The following is an 18,120-nucleotide window of genomic DNA, read 5'->3' on the forward strand; positions in this document are numbered from 1 at the left end:
AGAAGAAATCTGAAACAAGGATGAAGGAGACTATGCTGAACTTCAGAGAGCCCTTATCTATTTATATAAGAGGACAATAAAATGTTTTGTTGCAGAAAAATAGTGTGACCTTGAAAAGTGTTTTTGCTTTCTGGACCTCTTCTGTGAAAGGGTGAACCCTGGATGTGGGAGTAGGGGGTGGGGGCAGGGTGGGGGCAGAGTGTGGAGCTGAGCCAGTGAAGGTTTCCAGCAGGTCAAAGATCTATACTCTGGCCCTGGCTGGTGTCTCGGTGGATTGAGTGCTGGTCTGCAAACCAAAAGGTCGAGGGTTTGATTCCCAAACAGGGCACATGCCTGGGTTGCAGGCCAGTTGGCGGTGCACAAGAAGCAACTGATTGCTGTTTCTCTCCCTCTCTTTTTCCGTCCCTTCCCCTCTCTAAAAATAAATAAAATCTTAAAAAAAAAATCTGTATTCCAGTTCAACAGCCTCTGTCACTTAAGCAGCTAAGTCACTGAAGTGGGTAGGGAGGTGGCTGACAGTGACTGAGGGTCCAAGGTGCATGGCCACCTCCTTTGCCTGGGTTAATCCCAACCCTTCCTGCATTTATGTTTGAGGAGATAGAGCTCAGAGGTGTGAGGTAACTTGCCCAAAGATCCTACTGCTGGCAGCTGGGTTCTACACTGGATCAGCCGGGCCCCAGGTGCACTCTCCTGTACCCATCCGACCTCTCTGCACACTGAAGGAGCAAAGCAAATGCTTCCTTTGGGGAAATAAATTCCTGCCCCATAGTTGGCACCATGGACCATAGATGCACCTCAGTAATTTTTAATCAAATTGTACTTGACTTGGGTACAGTTTGGCTGAGAGAACATCTGATGGGTTGGTTTGGGCCGAGTGTACTAGACAGTGAGTGAGGCTGTGCCTGGCATGGGACAGCCGCATGGCACAGCTCCAGAGGACACCATTCACGTCGTAATCTCTAGTCCATGCGAGTGGCACTCTCTGGAGTTATGCAGTGCACAGCCCGCACACACGTGCGTGGTGTCTAAATGGCCCGGTGCATAAATGCCTATTACTGTCATGTACTGTCAGCTCCTTAAGGTCAGGGACAGTGTCCATCTCCGGGTCTCCACAGACCAGGGCAGCATTGCAGGTGGTCTGAGGTGCTTGCTGTGAATGCTTGGTGTCTCCTGCTAGGCTGGTAGTTCCATTACATCAGAGTGCCAGGTCCAAGGAATTCTCTCACGCCATTGCCACGCTGGTGTGTAACGATGCCTCTTGCCTCCTTCAGGTCTTGCGCTTCAGTCGTGGGCGAAGCCTGAGGAAAAAGAGAGAGAGGCTCAAGGAAGAGAGGCGAGCGCAGTCTGTGCCAAGAGATGAGGTGGCACAAAGCAAGGTGGGGGGTAGCCTTCCCAACCCTCCCCAGCTGCACCTGCTCTCAGAGGGTGGGAACTACCTTCCTGCCTCCTCTGGGTTCTTCTGGCGGCTGCCATGCCCTCTCTGTCTCTTCCTTTCACTGGGGTCCTTCAAACTATTGCCAGTCTGTTCCCTTTGGCGTTGTGCCCTCCACTCCTCCAGGATTTCGGATTGTGTGCCTGTGTATGTGTGTGTTGCCCATCTTTCCCAGCACCCTTGTGTGGTTATTGTTTCCAGCCCGTGGATCCTTGGCCTTCCCACTGCCACGTGGGCAGCGCTGCTTCTCGGACACTATGCCCGTAATTGTGTAGAGCAGTGCCTTTCTGAGGGTGGTGTCCATGGTGTCATCTGGGCCCTTTTTAGAAATGCAAATTTGGGCACCTCATCTCAGACCCACCGGAGCAGGGACTCCGGGGTGGGGCCCAGCAGTCAGTGTGTGAACAGAACAAGTCCTCCTGGGGATTCTGGTCTGGGTTACATTTTGAGAACCAGGAGCATAGAGGGCTTTCCTCGCTTTCTGCTTAGGGAATGGACGGCGGCTCTGCACATTAGGAAAGACGCTCCCTGGGCAGACCACCCAGCACAGGGCAAGTGTGGTGACTAGAGCCCGATCTGGATTTCAGCTCCCTCTGCTGCACCGACCCCCGGCTGACAGATTGCACTGCTGTAGTGAAGCAAGCTTTTTCAGCTCTCCCACGAGGCAGAAGACTAGGATGTAGAGCGAACTTGGGGCACATAACGTTTTATACCAAGTACTTATTCTCCTGTCTGTTATTTCACAATCCTGTCATCGATTTCCAGGGTTAAGGCATTGTAACTCTGACTACGTTCCTGTGTGTGAATTGTATGTATTAATTTGTGAAAGTTCTCACAAGGACCAGAAACATGTTTTTTTTCATTTCAGAGGGTTCTCTCTGCTATGAACTGTGAGGGTCCAAGTTCCAAGAATGAGGGGAGTGGTTTCTTGCTGAACTACAGAAGACCAGAAATCTCTAATGCTGAGGTGTTTTGTGTGTGATAGGTTCCTGAAGTTCATGTATAATTAGACCCAAGATTTAGTTTGGCACCTAGTAAGTAAAAGCCAGATATTTGGCTGACTGGGAAAAACGAACATGTTCAGTGAAGACCACCAAGCAGTGCCCCTGTGGCTGAAATTTGTCACTGGCAAAGGTTCCCATGGGCCCATGTGGTGGATGGAGTCCTGCACACAGAATTTTATGCTATGATTTAAAATGGTCAAGGGGGCAAGTAGAACATGTTTCTGGGCTTTTTTTTTTCCTCTGTAGGGAAGTGTCTCGGCAGGAGACACTCCTAGTAGTGATAAGGCTGCACCCAGAAAAGAAGAGGCCAGAGAAGATTTCCTGTCAGCCTCCCCAGAGCCCCAGGTGAAGGACAACAGGCAGAGAAAGTCAAGGCCCAAGGTCAGGAGGCACTTGAAAGCAGCCCAGACAAGCCTGGGGAGCTGGTTGGTGGAGGGCCCTGGGATATCATCATGCCCAGCAGCTCAAAAGCTCCTTCACTGGCTGGCTGGTTAGGAGCCAGAGCGTGGAATTAAATCTGGTTAACGTCAGACACAGGGTTGTGCTGCTGGATTTCCTTGGACATGTGGTGCTCGGAGTAGAGTGCATGAGACAAAGAACGCACTGCAGGGTTCTCTGCCCAAATGTAGACGAGATGGGAGCCACTGGCCAGGGGTCAGTCTTGCAATTGTCACAGTGTTGAGGGGTGTTGTCTCTTCTTCTCTCACAGGTGTCAGCGTTTTCTGACCCCACCCCACCTGCAGACCAACAGCCTGGACACCAGAAGAACTTGCATACTCATAGTCACCCTAAAAAGAGGCCCAGGCATCGGTGTTCACCCCCACCCCCTCCCCATGAGTTCAGGGCATACCAGCTGTACACGCTGTACCGGGGCAAGGACGGGAAAGTGATGCAGGTACCTGCCGAGCCCGGTTGGGACGTGCATCTGTACGTAGGCCTGCCACAAGCTTGTCTGTTGAACACCATATCCAAGGGCTAATATTCACTTAGGCATTGGCTTTAAGTAGGTATGAGCTTTGGAGAGAAGGCAGAGGGCCCACCCCACATAAACAGGGAGATGCACTCCTGTTTTTTGGGCTGAGGCCACGGAGGGAGGGGTGGTGACAAACTTTTCTGCATCATCCTTCGGTGACCAGATTATCTTGAGGGCCCAGAGCTGATAAAACCAGCCTGAGGACTGGGACCACATGACCTTCTGACTCTTCCTAGTGCCTGAGGGACCGAGCACTTGGCCTGTGGGACGCTCCAGTGTCGACTGGACTGAATCTGTCTCTGTTGTCTGCGCCGCCCACTGCATTGGTGTGCTAGGATGCGTACTGAATGCTGGTTTTCGAAGGAACACATGTGTTGGATTGATTCCTTTTTTGTCTGCTTCTTAGGCACCAATAAATGGTTGTCGATGTGAGCCCCTCATCAACAAGCTGGAGAATCAGCTGGAAGCAACTGTGGAGGAGATCAAAGCAGAGCTGGGATCGGTTCAGGATAAAATGAACACAAAACTGGGGCACATGGAGAATAAGACCCAGCATCAAGTGAGTGAGTCACCCAGCCGCCTCATTTTGAGGTGCTCAGGTAGAGAACGTGATGAGGAGACCCTGAGCACACCGTTTGTTCCTCAAACCCCGCCCTGAGCGTGTAGGGAGGCTGACAGGGAAGAAGCGTGCCTATGTGATTGTGCTAAAGCCTGTTTATTTAAATTTAAAAAAAAATGTTTCAATTGCTTCTGTTTATAAAAGTAATATATACCTACTACAGAGCATTTCTTAAAATATGAATATTAGAAAGGAAAATAAATCACCTATACACTCACCCTGATTAAACAGCACTATTAATATTTGGGTTTATTTTCTTCCAGTCTTTATATGTCTATGTACTCTATAACCCTTTCCTATTAGGCACAAAATTAGAATAATCACGTCTATAGTATATTCCTCTTCCAACTTTTTATTTGGAAATTTCCAAACACAGAGAACAGTTGAAGTAATAGTATAACTAATGCTTGTACGCCCTCCATCCAGACCCAGCTCAGTGCTGCTGTGTTTGCTCTGCGTCTAGTGCCCTTCTTCCTCCTGCTGACCTGATGGAGACTCAGTTACAGACCGCCTCTGTCTGCCGCAGAGCACACTGGCTGAGAGTGAGGACTTTCACCTTCACAACAGAACACCATCATCATATCTGAGAAAACTAATAACAATTGCACAATCTCCAGTTCAGAATTTCTTAATGCTCCCAAGATGTTTTTTTATTGCTGGGGTTTTCCCCCCAAATTATAAGAAAAAGATTATTTAGAAAGTCACAGAGATTAGTAGGAGTGAGCCCACAGGCTGAGTGGGCTCAGGAAACAAGTTGCAAAAGCAAAAGGAGGCTGTTGGAGGTTCAGCGAGGGAAGGCCAAGGTAACGCCTGGCGGGGAAGGAGAGGGCAGAAGGAAAGGCGTGGGTGTGCTCCCAAGAGGGAGAGTACCTGTTGTTTTTTAAATTTTATTTTTCAATTACAGTTTACATTTCAATGTTATTTGGTATTAGTTTCAGGTGTACAGCATAGTGGTTTTTTAATCTGTTTTTTAATTTTTATTCCCAGCCCAGGGCCCAGTGCACACTCAGGTTATCTCTGAGGTCTCTTTTAATCTAAAATAGTCCCCAATCCCTTCTTCAGCTTTTTGTTCCCTCCAGCAATATCGGCTTTTTAGAGTCCAGGGCGATTGTTTTGTAGGATGTTCTGTATTCTGGATTTTTCTTTCCTTTCCTTTTTTTTTTTCCATAGGAATGTATTTTCCTCAACATTTAATTATGAATTTTTCAAGGATAAAAAATTGAAATAAGCAAAGTTGAAAAAATTTTAGTGAACACTTATATGCCTAGCATCTAGATTTAAACAGTAACATTTTGCTGTATTGGCTTTATCACAGTTACCTGTCTATCCACTCCTCTATCTAGCTATCAATTTTCTTTGTATATTTAAATACACTATTTTACAGTAGTGTTAGATCTACAGGGTGGGTGCAAAGACAGCACAGAGTTCCCGCAGAACTCACTCCTAGTTTGTTTCCCCTGTTATTAACATCTTACATCAGTGTGGTATGCTTGTCACAACCAATGAACAGTATCAACACACTTTTTTGTTAATTAGACTCCGTATTTTATTCAGATTTCCTTAGTTTTTCATAATATCTTTTTTCTGTTCTGGAATCTATTACATTTTTTAGTTGTCTTTTCTGCTTAAGCTCCTCCGAGCTGTAATGGTTTCTCAGACTTGGTTTCTGATGACCTTGGCAGTGTCAAGGAGCACTGGTCAGGTATTTTGTAGAATGTCTCTCAATTTGGGTTTATCTGATATTTTCCTCATGATTCCCTTCGTGTTATGGGTTTTTGCACAAAAGACCACAGAAATCAAGTGCCATTCTCAACTAGTTCTGTTTTGGTAATGAGTAATAACATTTCTTATGGGTAATAACATTAACTTCTACAAATTGGCTAATGACTTCATGAAATTTGTCTTTGCTTCTTCATAGTTAAAGGACATTTGAATCATACTTGATTAAAGAGCACTTTTTATTTTTTTAAGATTTTATTTACTTATTTTTAGAAAGAGGGGAAAGGAGGGGAAAAAGGGAGGGAGAGAAACATCAATATGTGGTTGCCTCTTGAGCTCCCTGTACTGGGCACCTGGCCCGCAACCCAAGCATGTGCCCTGACTGGGAATCAAACTGATGACCCTTTGTTCACAGGCCTGCACTCATTCCACTGAGCCACACCAGCCAGGGCACACTTTTTATTTTAATTTTGAAAATCTTTTTTATGTAAAGTAACAGATGTGAAAATTTCACAGGAAAGGTAAAATTGTACTGCTGTTATAGCTATAGGAAAAGATGTTCAATCTTGCTGTAAAAAATGCAAATTAGCATTATATGATAGTATTTTTACTTCTCAGATTGGCAAAGATCAAAGTGTTTGATGATATAATATGTGGGTGAGGATGTAGGAGAACAGGAATTCCAATATATTGTAGATAGAAGTATAAATTGGAGTACCCCTTAAAATGATAGCACCAGCCATCAAAATTACAAATGCCCATGCTTTTTGGTTCTGCATTCTTTTTAAAGTCACTTTATTTTTCAAATACAGTTCACATATGATATGTTAGTTTTGGGTGCACACACCAATGGTTAGACATTATATAACTTCCTAAGTGTTCATTGTGATACACGTCATACCCTTCTGACACCATACATAGTTATTAGAATATTACTGACTGTATTTCCTATGTTGTACTTTATATCCCTATGACTATTCTGTAACCATCAATTTGTACTTCTTATTCCCTTCACCTTTTTCGCCCATTCCCCCAACCCTCCTCCACCTGGCAACTGTCAAAATGTTCTCTGTATCTGTTTTTGTTCTGCTTGTTCATTTATTTGGTTTTTAGATTCAATTCTTGATAGATATGTATTTATTGCCACTCTATTCATATTTTTTATGTTTTTTCTTAAAAAGACTCTAAGATTTCTTTTTTAAAAAATATTTATTTATTTTAAGAGAGAAGGGAAGGGAAGGAGAAAGAAAGGGAGAGAGAGAAACATCAATGTGTGGTTGCCTCTCGCACATCCCCCATGGGGCCCGCAACCCAGGCATGTGCCCTCATTGGGAATCGAACTGGCCACCATTTGGCTCATAGGCCTGTGCTCAATCCACTGAGCCACACCAGCTGGGGCCAAGATATTTCCTGTAATACTGGTTGATGGTGATGAACTCCGTTAGCTTTTTTTTTCGGTCTGGGAAGCTCTTCATATATCCTTTGACTCTAAATGATAGCTTTGCTGGCTAGAGTAATCTTGGTTGTAGATTCTTGCTTTTCATCACTTTTAATATTTTTGCCAATCCCTTCTGGCCTGCAAAGTTTCTGTTGAGAAATCCACTGTGGGAGCTTTACAGTTTTATGGGAGCTTTCTTGTAGGTAACTAACTGCTTTTCTCTTGTCGTTTTTAAGATTCTCTCTTTGTATTTAACCTTTGGCATTTTATTTATGATGTGTCTTGGTGTGGGCCTCTTTGCCTCCATCATGTTTGAGACTCTCTGTGCTTCTTGGACTTGTGTCTATTTCCTTTGCCAAGTTAGGGAAGCCACAATGCCACTGGTTTTTACAGCCAGCAGTTACGGAGACTTCTCTTTCTGGCACTGGAACCATAGGCTGGGAGATCTGGTGTCAGGCTGGGGCCCCTCGCTCCTCAGAGGAAAACTCTACAGCAGAGGTTCCCTCCAGATTTTCATCTGGCACACGTGGGTGTGGGACCAACTTTTTCCATGTCTCTCCACTCACACCAGTCTCCATGAGGCTGCCTGTTTAAATCCCTAGTTGAACAACTTCCATTCAGCCAGATTTCAGGCAGTTCTGAACGATGCTTGTTCTGTAGTTTAGTTGTGATTTTGATGTGGTTGTGGGAAGAGGTGTACTACATTTACTTGTGCCGCCATCTTGACTAGAAGCTCGCTGGATTTTTTTTGAGTTTCTTTGTGGTGTTATTTCACTTGTTACCTCTATCCCTACATTTCTGTAAACTTAAAGTTAGGTCTAGAGCACAGGTTCTCCAAGTGTTATCTTCAGAGCAGCAGCAGCATCTATGGACATATGAGGGAGAAATGCAAAATTTTAGTCCTCAATACAGATATACTGAATTTAATTGAATTCTGAATAAAATTTAGGGGGTGAGGTCTAGCAACCTATGTTTTAACAAGACCTTCAGGTAATTCTAGTGCACTAAAGATTGAGGACCGTTGGTCTAGATGTTTATTTAGGTTCAGGTTAAATATTTTTTGGCAAGAATACTTCATAGTTAATGATGTAAACTTCAAATCACATCACATCAGGCGGCATGTGTCCCAAAGTCCCATTATTAATGATGCTCAGTTTGATCTCTTGGCTAAGCTGGTAATCACTATCTTACCATTGTAGAGGTACATTTTCCCTTTGGATTAATAACAAATGTATGATAGATGTAATTTTTAAACCCCAAACGAAAACTCTTAAAGAACTTACAAAATACATGTGTTTGCTGGGAAAAAATTTCACATTGCAGAACATGTGTCATCTTGACACCCCTCAGAGATCGTTCATTCTCGGTCCATGTATGTCCCCACAGGCTTTCTCTTTTGTAGGTAGTAATCTACAAGATCATCGCTTTTAAACAGAAATGGAACAATGCTGTGCTTTTTTGGCAGCTTATTGTTAAGTTTAGTAAGCTGCCTTAGACATGTTAAGTGTGGTGTACTTTATGATGTTGGCATACTATTTCCTGTGGGGGCGGGACTCCACAGTTACAGCTCCTACTTTTTTCCTTAGTTTTACATTATAAGCATTTCCCCATGTCCTGGTTTCATATTCCAGCAGGATAACACAACATAGTTTATTGAACCATTCTTTTTCATTAAATTTTAAAGTTGCTTATAATATTTCCAGTCACATAATGCTATGATGAGCATTTATGGGCACACACTTCTGATTGCTTCTCAGAGTATTTGCTCAGAATTAAGATAACTGAGTGCGAAGTTAAGAATATGTTTACAGCTCTTGATAATTATTGGCAAACTACTTAAGAAAAAGTTTGTACCAATTTACATCCTACCAGCAGTGTCTGAGTTTCTGTCTCTACCCTTTACCATTGTTTAATGGTATCATTTCTTGAAAGTTTTGGCCAAATTGATTATGGACATTTAATTGTTTAATTTTTACTTCCTTGTTTGTTGGCGAGGTTGAACATTTTTTAATTTAAAAAATTTTATTTTTCAGTTACAGTTTACATTTAATTTTTTAAATTAGTTTCAGGTGTACAGCACAGTGGTTAGATAATCAGATATGTTACAAAGTGCTCCCCCAATATTTCTAGTTCCCACCTGGCACCACACATAGTTACTACAATTTGTTGACTGTATTTCCATGCTGTACTTCACATCCCTGTGACTATCCTGTAACCAGAAATTTATCCCATCACCTTTTTCCCCCAGTCCCCCAAGCCCTCCCCACTCTGGCAACCTTCAATCTGTTCTATGTGTCTGCGTCCATTTCATTTTCATTTGTTTGTTAATTTTGCTCTTTAGATTCCACATATGAGTAAAGAAGTTGAACATTTTTAGGGTTTATTTGCTGTTTTCATTTAGTGGAAAGCCTGTTTAAGAAATCGTCGTCTTAATATATTGGTTAAGACTGTTTGAGAATGAAAACCCACTTCAGCTAGCCTAAGCCCAAAGAGGCATGTATGAGGTGAGTGCTGTGATGTCTCGAGGAACTCTCTTTGGTTCAAGGAAGGTAACAGATTGGGGCGTAGACTCTTAGTCCTCATTCAGATCACAAGGAGAGGATGGTGGCCCAGCTGAGTCTGGTGCTCCAGCCTGTCCAGTGTGCCGGGAACAAAGCTGTGTGCCAACATGGCTGTTCTAGGTGGAGCCCTCTGTACAGGGGACGGTGAGGTGGGAGGGCAGGCCAGCCGTAGAAAACAGGAAAGCAATTCACAGGAAATCCTGAGGGCTGAAGAGACAAAGCAGAAGGTACTCCCCACATCTCCAGAACTGATGCTACTTTTTTTTATTTTTCAAAATCTGCATGTGGAGCCTTTTGCACGTCCCTGACAGGAGAGGAGCCGACCAGTGAGCCCTTAGGGGCTGGCTACCCCTCACAACAGCTTCCCTTGCTTCTTTGGACCTTGTCAGAGCAGCGGCAGTTCAGCTCTCTTGGGTGTTAGGGCCCTGCTGTAAATGCCACAATGAAGAGGGGACCCAGAAGAGCATGTGATTGAATGGCGGTGACAATATTTCTTCTCCGAAGCAGTCTCTTTGAACTCCTTCCACAGTCTTCTTCCCACTTGCTTTGACTATTTTGGTGACACCCCAAGAGGATTTGTTCACTGGGAAGGCTGGATAAAAGCCCTGAGTATTCAGCTTCTTTCACTACCTCTTGGGCAGCCACTGACATTTAAAAGGGGGAGAATAGCTCCATACTTTAAGAAATAATTTTTCCTTTCCACCCTAGTCATGGATATACTGTTCTGAGACCTGTAAAAATTCTCCTTTACCTACAAGGCCTGTATTGGCTCAAGTTTTATACACACAGTATATTCATAGTCTCTCTTTTTTTTTTTAGTATATTTATTGATTATGCTATTACAGTTGTCCCATTCCCCCCCGCTACTCCACTCCACCCTGCCCACCCCCTCCCTCCCACATTCCCCCCTATAGTTCATGTCCATGGGTCATACTTATAAGTTCTTTGGCTTCTACATTTCCTACACTATTCTTACCCTCCCCCTGTCTATTTTCCACCTATCATCTATGCTACTTATTCTCTGTACCTTTCCCCCCCTCTCCCCCTCCCACTCCCCTATTGACAACCCTCCATGTGATCTCCTTCTCTATGGTTCTGTTCCTGTTCTAGTTGTTTGCCTAGTTTGCTTTCGTTTTTGTTTTAGGTGTGGTCGTTAATAACTGTGAGTTTGCTGTCATTTTTACTGTTCCTATTTTTGATCTTCTTTTTCTTAGGTAACTCCCTTTAACATTTCATATAATAAGGGCTTGGTGATGATGAACTTCTTTAACTTGACCTTATCTGAGAAGCACTTGATCTTCCCTTCCATTCTAAATGATAGCTTTGCTGGATACAGTAATCTTGGATGTAGGTCCTTGCGTTTAATCTTGGGTAATGTAATTATGATGTGCCTTGGTGTGTTCCTCCTTGGGTTCAGCTTCTTTGGGACTCTCTGAGCTCCCTGGACTTCCTGGAAGTCTATTTCCTTTGCCAGATGAGGGAAGTTCTCCATTATTTGTTCAAATAAGTTTTCAATTTTTTGTTCTTCCTCTTCTCCTTTTGGCACCCCTATAATTCGGATGTTGGAACGTTTCAAGATGTCCTGGAGGTTCCTATGCCTCTCCTCATTTTTCTGAGTTCTTGTGTCCTCATTCTTTTCTGGTTGGATGTTTCTTTCTTCCTTCTGGTCCACACCATTGATTTGAGTCCCAGTTTCCTTCGCATCACTATTGGTTCCCTGTATATTTTCCTTTGTTTCTCTTAGCATAGGCTTCATTTTTTCATCTACTTTTCGAACAGATTCAACCAATTCTGTGAGCATATTGATAACCAGTGCTTTGAACTGTGCATCCAATAGGTTGGCTATCTCTTCGTCGCTTAGTTGTATTTTTTCTGGAGCTTTGAAGTGTTCTGTCATTTGGGCCATTTTTTTTTTTTTTTGTCTGGGCATGTCTGTTACTTTAAGGGGCGGAGCCTTAGGTGTTCACCAGGGCGGGGTAAGGCTGGTCACTGTGCTGTGAGGCTGTATGTGGGGGAGGGGCTGAGAGGGAGCAATGGCACCCGCCTCACTCTCCTCCGGATTTCAATCTTTCACTCCTATACCCACAATCAAACTGGGCCCCTCTGGTGCTGGTTCCCGAGTGGGTGGGCCTGTGGACACCCTAGACCCCTGTGGGTCTCTCCAATGACCTCTCCCGTGAGGTTGGGAGTCTCTCCTGCTGCCGCCCCAACCCCCACGGGCGTTTTCAGAGGTTTGAGGCTTTATTTCCCCGAGCTGGAGCCCTGGGTTGCGCGGTCTGCTTCACTCCCCGCCGTTCGTCCAGTTTATCTGTGGGCGAATGTGGTGCCCCGGGGTGCTACCCACTGCTCTGCCTGCCCCGTTCTCCGCCACTCTGAGTCCAGCCCTCTGGGTTTATCTGTGCAAATGTGGGGCCGCAGGGTCTGCTAGTGCTCGGACTGCCTGCGCCATTTGTCCCACACTCCACCAGTCTCAGTCACGCCACAGCCACGCCAGTCCTCTCCACCCCGGTGCCCGTCTCCGCCCCTCCTACCAGTCTGGATGAATGTTTATTTTGTGTTTCCTTGGTGTTGGACCCCCTTGCCGTTCGATTTTCTGTCAGTTCTAGTTGTGCGAGGAGGCGCAGTGTGTCTACCTACGCCGCCATCTTGGTTCTCATATTCATATTCTCTTAAACCCCTTAGGGACTTTAACAAGTGGGAGAAAGAAACATTGGCCTAAATGGAATTCTGCTTAGGACTCTAAACAATGAGAGTTCTGTGACTACTATATGAAAATAGAATGGAATGGGTGGTGGAGATTTGCTTGCACTCTCTCCAGTCCGTTTGGCCCCAGACCCCGCTCAGGAGTCTGTCCTCAGATCACCTCAGTTATGCACTCTGTGCCCGTTGCATCCTAGATGCGTGTTCTGGACAAGCTGATGGTGGAGCGACTCGCAGCAGAGAGAACAGAGTGTCTGGCCCGCCTGCAGCAGCACTCAGACACAGAGAAGCGTGAGGGAGGGAAGCGACAGGTGAGAGCCAGTGTCTGTCAGTCCCTAACTGGTGATTGACCACACTTCACAATAATAAAAGACTGAGACCTATCATTGGGAACTCAGAGGCTGAGGTCCCCTAAAATGTAACATGCATTACATAGCACGTTATTTGCATAACTCTGAAATGAGTTTACTAGGAATGAACCTGTAGTTCAGTTCATGTTTGTCGCTGAATTTGCTGGCAGCAGATGGAGACTGAAAAGTTCATAGAACATGCTGGGAAAACATGCTGTCTGCCCAAATCATTTCTGTGTGTTGTGTATTTACTGGGCTGCTACTTGATTGAACAAGATTCGGTTCCTGCCCTGAGGGCGTGTGGTCTACTCAAGACCACAGACCTAACACGGGCATTTGTGAGTGTATGAAAGTTCACACTCCTAAGTAGGCAGACACGCTTCATTGGGAAGACTTGGGAAACTTTGGGTGTTTGAGTTAAAGGGGTTCCACGTGACTTGATGAAGATTATGAACAGTGTTAGCCTGGGTGTCAGGCGAGGCCTGGTGTGCAGAAGGCAGGAAGAAGGGTGTGTGTGGCCTGCGGGGCGGGCGGTTTATTCACAACTTCGGGGCTTGTCAAGATGGTATCCTCAACTATCATAATAGTCCATTCTTGATGCTTTAACTCATACACCATGTATTAAATTCACCTGATAATTTTGTGTGTTTTTTAGCTGTCCTTGGTGGATGAATTAAAAACCTGGTGCATGTTAAAGATTCAGAATCTGGAACTGAAGCTTTCTGGAGATTCTAGGGCCTCTAGGGCTAAATCCACACCATCTACTTCTGAGTCCTCTACAGGTAACCCACATGCTGAGAGAGCGCCGTTCCATCCAAAGGTGATGATACCCCCAGATCTGGTTGTCTCCTGCCTCCAAAGGTGGTCCGCATGACAGGGCCGTGGAAAACCAGATTGCAGAGTAAACTTGTAGGGACAAACAAACACTGAGTTTTGCTCATTACTGTATACTCAGTTCCTGTATAGCAGTAAAGCACTCCTATGTGTTTAAAAATAGTCGAGTGAAGGAATAAAAGAAGTGTTCTATCATTGATAGCAGTGCTTCAGGTACAATGTTGATGGTGTCCGAGTGGGCCCCAAAGATGAGGGATGGTGAATGGACATCTTCCTCCTCAGCAGCATCCTTGACTTTGTACTTCTTTCCCCTTTCTCCTCCGGGATTGGCGTCTCACTTTTGTCCAACTCTGTGAAACCTCTTTAAGCGCACTTCACATACCGACGCTGCCTCAGGTGCTAGATAAGAGATGCTCCCAGAGAAGCATGTTTACCTGAGCCACAGTGGTTAACCCTCGGGGTAATTTTGAAGACGTTCACATACATACTCAGTAAATAATTAGGCTTCCATGGGGGATTTTCATATGTCACATGCTTCATGTTACCGCAAACCATCTCTGGAACTGTGGTCTTATCTTCTTTATGCTCATAACAATGGGGAAAATCCTTGGCAAATTTTTCATGCTATGACTAGTTATGGAGCTTGGCCTGGAGCTCTTTCCACATTGGAGCTTGGGTCAAGGAACCAGTACCTGGGGCTGTGGGGGAAAATGGCCCAGAGGTCAGAGAATGGAGTTGCTCATTCTCGTTGATAAAGGCCCAGTTCTGTTTAGAGACATATGGTGAGCTGTGTCTCCTTAGCAAGCAGGAGATGGTACCCAGAGCTTTCTAGGGTAGATTGAGATAGGTTAAAGGAAAGACTGGCAACTTTTTATTGGCTTAGATGCCACCAGCATGGCTAACACCCAGGAAAGACATGACAAGCCACAGTGATGACCCAGGGAGAGGTGAAAGGAAGGGCAGAGAAGTTGCACCGTGTAGCTGGTGACTGGGAAGGCTGGTCATTTATCAGATTCTTGGGACTCTGAAAAGCTGACCCACTGCCATGTGACTGTATGAATGTGAATTTGCTCTGACTTGTGTTTTTTCTTCCAAAATCAGGTGTGGATCCATCAGTGGTGACTGCAGGTCCAGTGGCAGCTTTGGACAGTTCCCCTCAGGTGGTCAGGCCCAAGGAAAAGGCCCTCAACTCCACTGCTACCCACAGACTCCAGCAGGAGCTATCTTCCTCAGACTGTACAGGCTCCCGACTGAGGAACGTCAAAGTCCAGACAGCCTCGCTACCTTTGAAGGAGGCAGCGAGAGGTGATCAGCAGGCTGGGCCCTGTGTCGACAGAGGCACACAAACCAAGAAGTCTGCGAAAAGTGGGCAGACAAGGCATCGAGCCCAGCAACCAGCACCCAGCAACACGTGCGGGCAGCCACCACCAGCAACAGGCAGCAAGCAGGCTGCCCCTCATGTTCGAGACACCTCTCAAGCTCTAGAGATTACGCAGTACTTTTTTGAGGCTGTGGCCACCCAGATGGAAAAGTGGTATGAAAGAAAGATTGAAGAAGCACGAAGCCAAGCCAGCCAGAAAGCCCAGCAAGACAAGGCCACACTGAAGGAACATATTAAAAGTTTGGAAGAGGAACTTGCTAAGCTCAGGACTGAGGTGCAGAAGGAAAATCAGGACCTGGGAAGTGGCCCAAGAAAGGATTCTTGAGGATTTCTAGTTTTGCAACTGCAGAATAGTTATGCCCAAGGTGTCAATTACTGGGCACGGAGCAGACTTGCCTTTAACTAATCACTGATTTCTAAAATGTGCCAGACATACATGTTTCCTATGCCCTGAAGTTGTGAAGACTTCAACAATTAAACTGAAACCAGGGAAAGCTTGCTTAGTGTCAGGTTTCATAACAAATTTAAAACCTCAGTCCAGGTTCATCTGAAGTTCAAAAGCTCAGATTAAGTGAGCCATGAAGAAACTGAATGATGTGTAAAAGCCTAAACCCTAAAATTTAGGATGTACAAAATAACAAAAGCAAGAAAAAAAAGTTAACCCCTTGTGAACTCCACTAGTCATGCATATAAACACACCTGCCGTGCCTAGACAAGAGTGTCATTCTGGAAAAGCAGTAACTGAGATGCGCTAAACCCTCTCAAATGCATAATTCTCAAAATGCTGACATTTTAATCAGGTAAAAACCTATCAGATTTTGAGGAGGAAGATTTGCATGATATCACAAGATCCAGTATAGCATAAAAGAAAATGTTTTGGCCCAATGTGTTGGGCATTGTCCTGCAAACCCGAAGGTGGCCGATTCAATTCCCAGTCAGGGCACGTGCCTGGGTTGTGCCCCCAGCTGGGGGTGTGCGGGAGGCAACTGATCAATGTTTCCCTCACACATCGATGTTTATCTCCCTTTCTCCTTCCCTTCTCTCTAAAAATAAATAAAAATCTTTAAAAAAATGTTTTCAAAAGTCAAAGTATTTTTTAATAGTTAATTGGATAATAGCACTAGGAATATTTGTTAATAATGAACTCAAATTAGAAAGGTTCAAAAATTTTATCATGGTTTCTGTATTTTCAGCCAAAATATAGAAATACTACAATCAATCTTTGTGATTTTAAAGTAGATTAATGGGAAAAATTCACATAACAATTATCTGAAACTTCTATAACCCATTCACAATCAAACCAGTTTATTTCAGAGTACCTTTTTAAATTTGAGCTTACTGGTTTGTACTTTGTAAAGAAATGAGGCTGTTTCTTGAAAATATTTCATTTTTAATTGAGTTTTGTCATTAAAAGCCTCAAAAGCTTTTCTATTGCTTTGTAGTGACTACATCAAGGTAAATAATTCAATAACTCGATTTAGACCCCACCATTCCCAGCTTCACATAGCTCTAAGGATTTTTCTCTGCTCTAAAGAATATATACTTATAAAAGTAGTTTGGCTGTGTTTAATCTTTGACTTTAATTATCTTCCAAACTTCTTGTCCCTTGAAATGTGGGATTATATTCATCTAAAATTCCACATGTGCATAGAACTGTCAGTTCTAGTTCTATAAACTCAGGTACTGAGTAACTATTGCCTGTAATTTTGAATAAAATGTTGCTCATTGAGCCAAAGAGAAAAGAATGATTCTTGCCATGGAAAACCAAAGTATGTTTTTAGCCTCTTTGTTTTGGCCTACCGAAGCTCACAGTTGTTTCTCTTTCTTAATAGTGACAATCTGTGGATATAGACATTACCCATAAATGTCGGTGTGTGTCAGCATTATAGAACCTGGACAGGGAGTTAATTTGATGCTCTCGGGCTTATTTTCATGTGTGTGAGCTTGTCTTGTTTCTCAACTACTATGTAGGTGGTTGGTTCTTGCCCCGAGACTCTTTGGATTGCTAACTGTAGAGGTTCTTACTTTCCTCTTTCATGTTCATGATTCAATCTCAGAATTGTAGAGCTAGATGGTACCTTCAGGCCATAGAGCACTTTGGTAGAAGTTATATTGATTATGTAACTCCTTACCACCAGAAGCAGGCAGCATTATTGTGAACTAAGTATTTTTGTCAAAGTCACAGGAAAGAGACTAGGCAAGAATGAGAAAGGTTGAATGCACCTTGTCTGAAGATGATACAGGTCTTGTCTCTCAAAGATGGGAAAACCTATTGTATGACAGAGGCAAGGAAAGAGAACAGGGTCAGTCAGCCTTCAAACTCAAACAGCCAGCAGCATCTCTCCACTGATGCCCTAGCTTTTCTAACAACTGCGCTTTCTCTGTTTTTGTTCCTTAGTGTCAAAAACTTAACTACAGGTCTGATGTGTATTTTTCCCTTGTGCTATCTGCTAAAGTAAGCAAATGCCACAGGAGTCCTCTTCCAAAGAACTATTAATAATTTATGCCTGCCGTGTAGGTCATGTTTCAAACTAAGGCTGAAACTTCCACTAGCTGTGGGGAAAGTGATGTAAAATACATAGGTTGTACAGTATTGCAGGGTGTTTTTGTTAGTGCACTATTGCATTTGAGTAAATATCTGTGATAGACTGAATTATTAGTTCTAATCTTACTTTCGGCCTTTGGGAGCCCAAAATAAAGGAGGTGATGTTTTCATGTTATACCTTTTTTTTTTTATCCCTGTCAAGCATTGATAATTGAGAGGTACATTGTCTTCTATAGAATAGTTTTGTAACCTTAAATTTGGGTCTCTTCCAAGCATTAGACTTGGTTCTCAACACTATGGATGCTAAATTCCGTATTTAAAACATGGAAGTGTGAATACTGTTTTGCTTACATTTCATTTGTGCAGCGAACCAAATGTTATGGTTCCTGAAAGAGCGCCTGCACCCAGCCCCACTCCACAGTGTTTCCATAAAAGTGTAATTTAAATACATCTGCTTTAAAGTGGAGATCAGGTAAGCCACATGAAAAATATTTTTTGAAAGGCTTGCTGTACATTGGAAAGACTTCTCAGTGCAAGCTTAAACAAATGTTTTGTTTAAACTGT

At 43.9% G+C, this 18,120-nt stretch overlaps 1 protein-coding gene across 7 annotated transcripts in view; it reads left to right on the forward strand.

The window, feature by feature from the left end:
- Positions 1-16,106, forward strand: part of ANKRD6 (ankyrin repeat domain 6) — a 180,459-nt gene extending 164,353 nt beyond the window's left edge. For 2 of the 7 annotated variants that reach the window (XM_045188585.3, XM_045188587.3), the window contains 7 exons: positions 1,272-1,376; positions 2,683-2,817; positions 3,146-3,331; positions 3,816-3,968; positions 12,644-12,757; positions 13,452-13,578; positions 14,732-16,099. In XM_045188585.3, coding sequence (XP_045044520.2) covers positions 1,272-1,376; positions 2,683-2,817; positions 3,146-3,331; positions 3,816-3,968; positions 12,644-12,757; positions 13,452-13,578; positions 14,732-15,336 — 1,425 coding nt within the window. In that variant the 3' untranslated portion in view covers positions 15,337-16,099. Of the gene's footprint in view, positions 1-1,271; positions 1,377-2,682; positions 2,818-3,145; positions 3,332-3,815; positions 3,969-12,643; positions 12,758-13,451; positions 13,579-14,731 lie in introns of all 7 variants that reach the window. The other 5 variants (XM_024551713.4, XM_045188578.3, XM_045188580.3 and 2 more) reach the window with 5 other exon arrangements.
- Positions 16,107-18,120: the final 2,014 nt, after the last annotated feature.

Source organism: Desmodus rotundus, chromosome 11 (assembly GCF_022682495.2).
Source record: "Desmodus rotundus isolate HL8 chromosome 11, HLdesRot8A.1, whole genome shotgun sequence".
In the NCBI taxonomy this organism is placed as follows: Eukaryota; Metazoa; Chordata; class Mammalia; order Chiroptera; family Phyllostomidae; genus Desmodus; species Desmodus rotundus.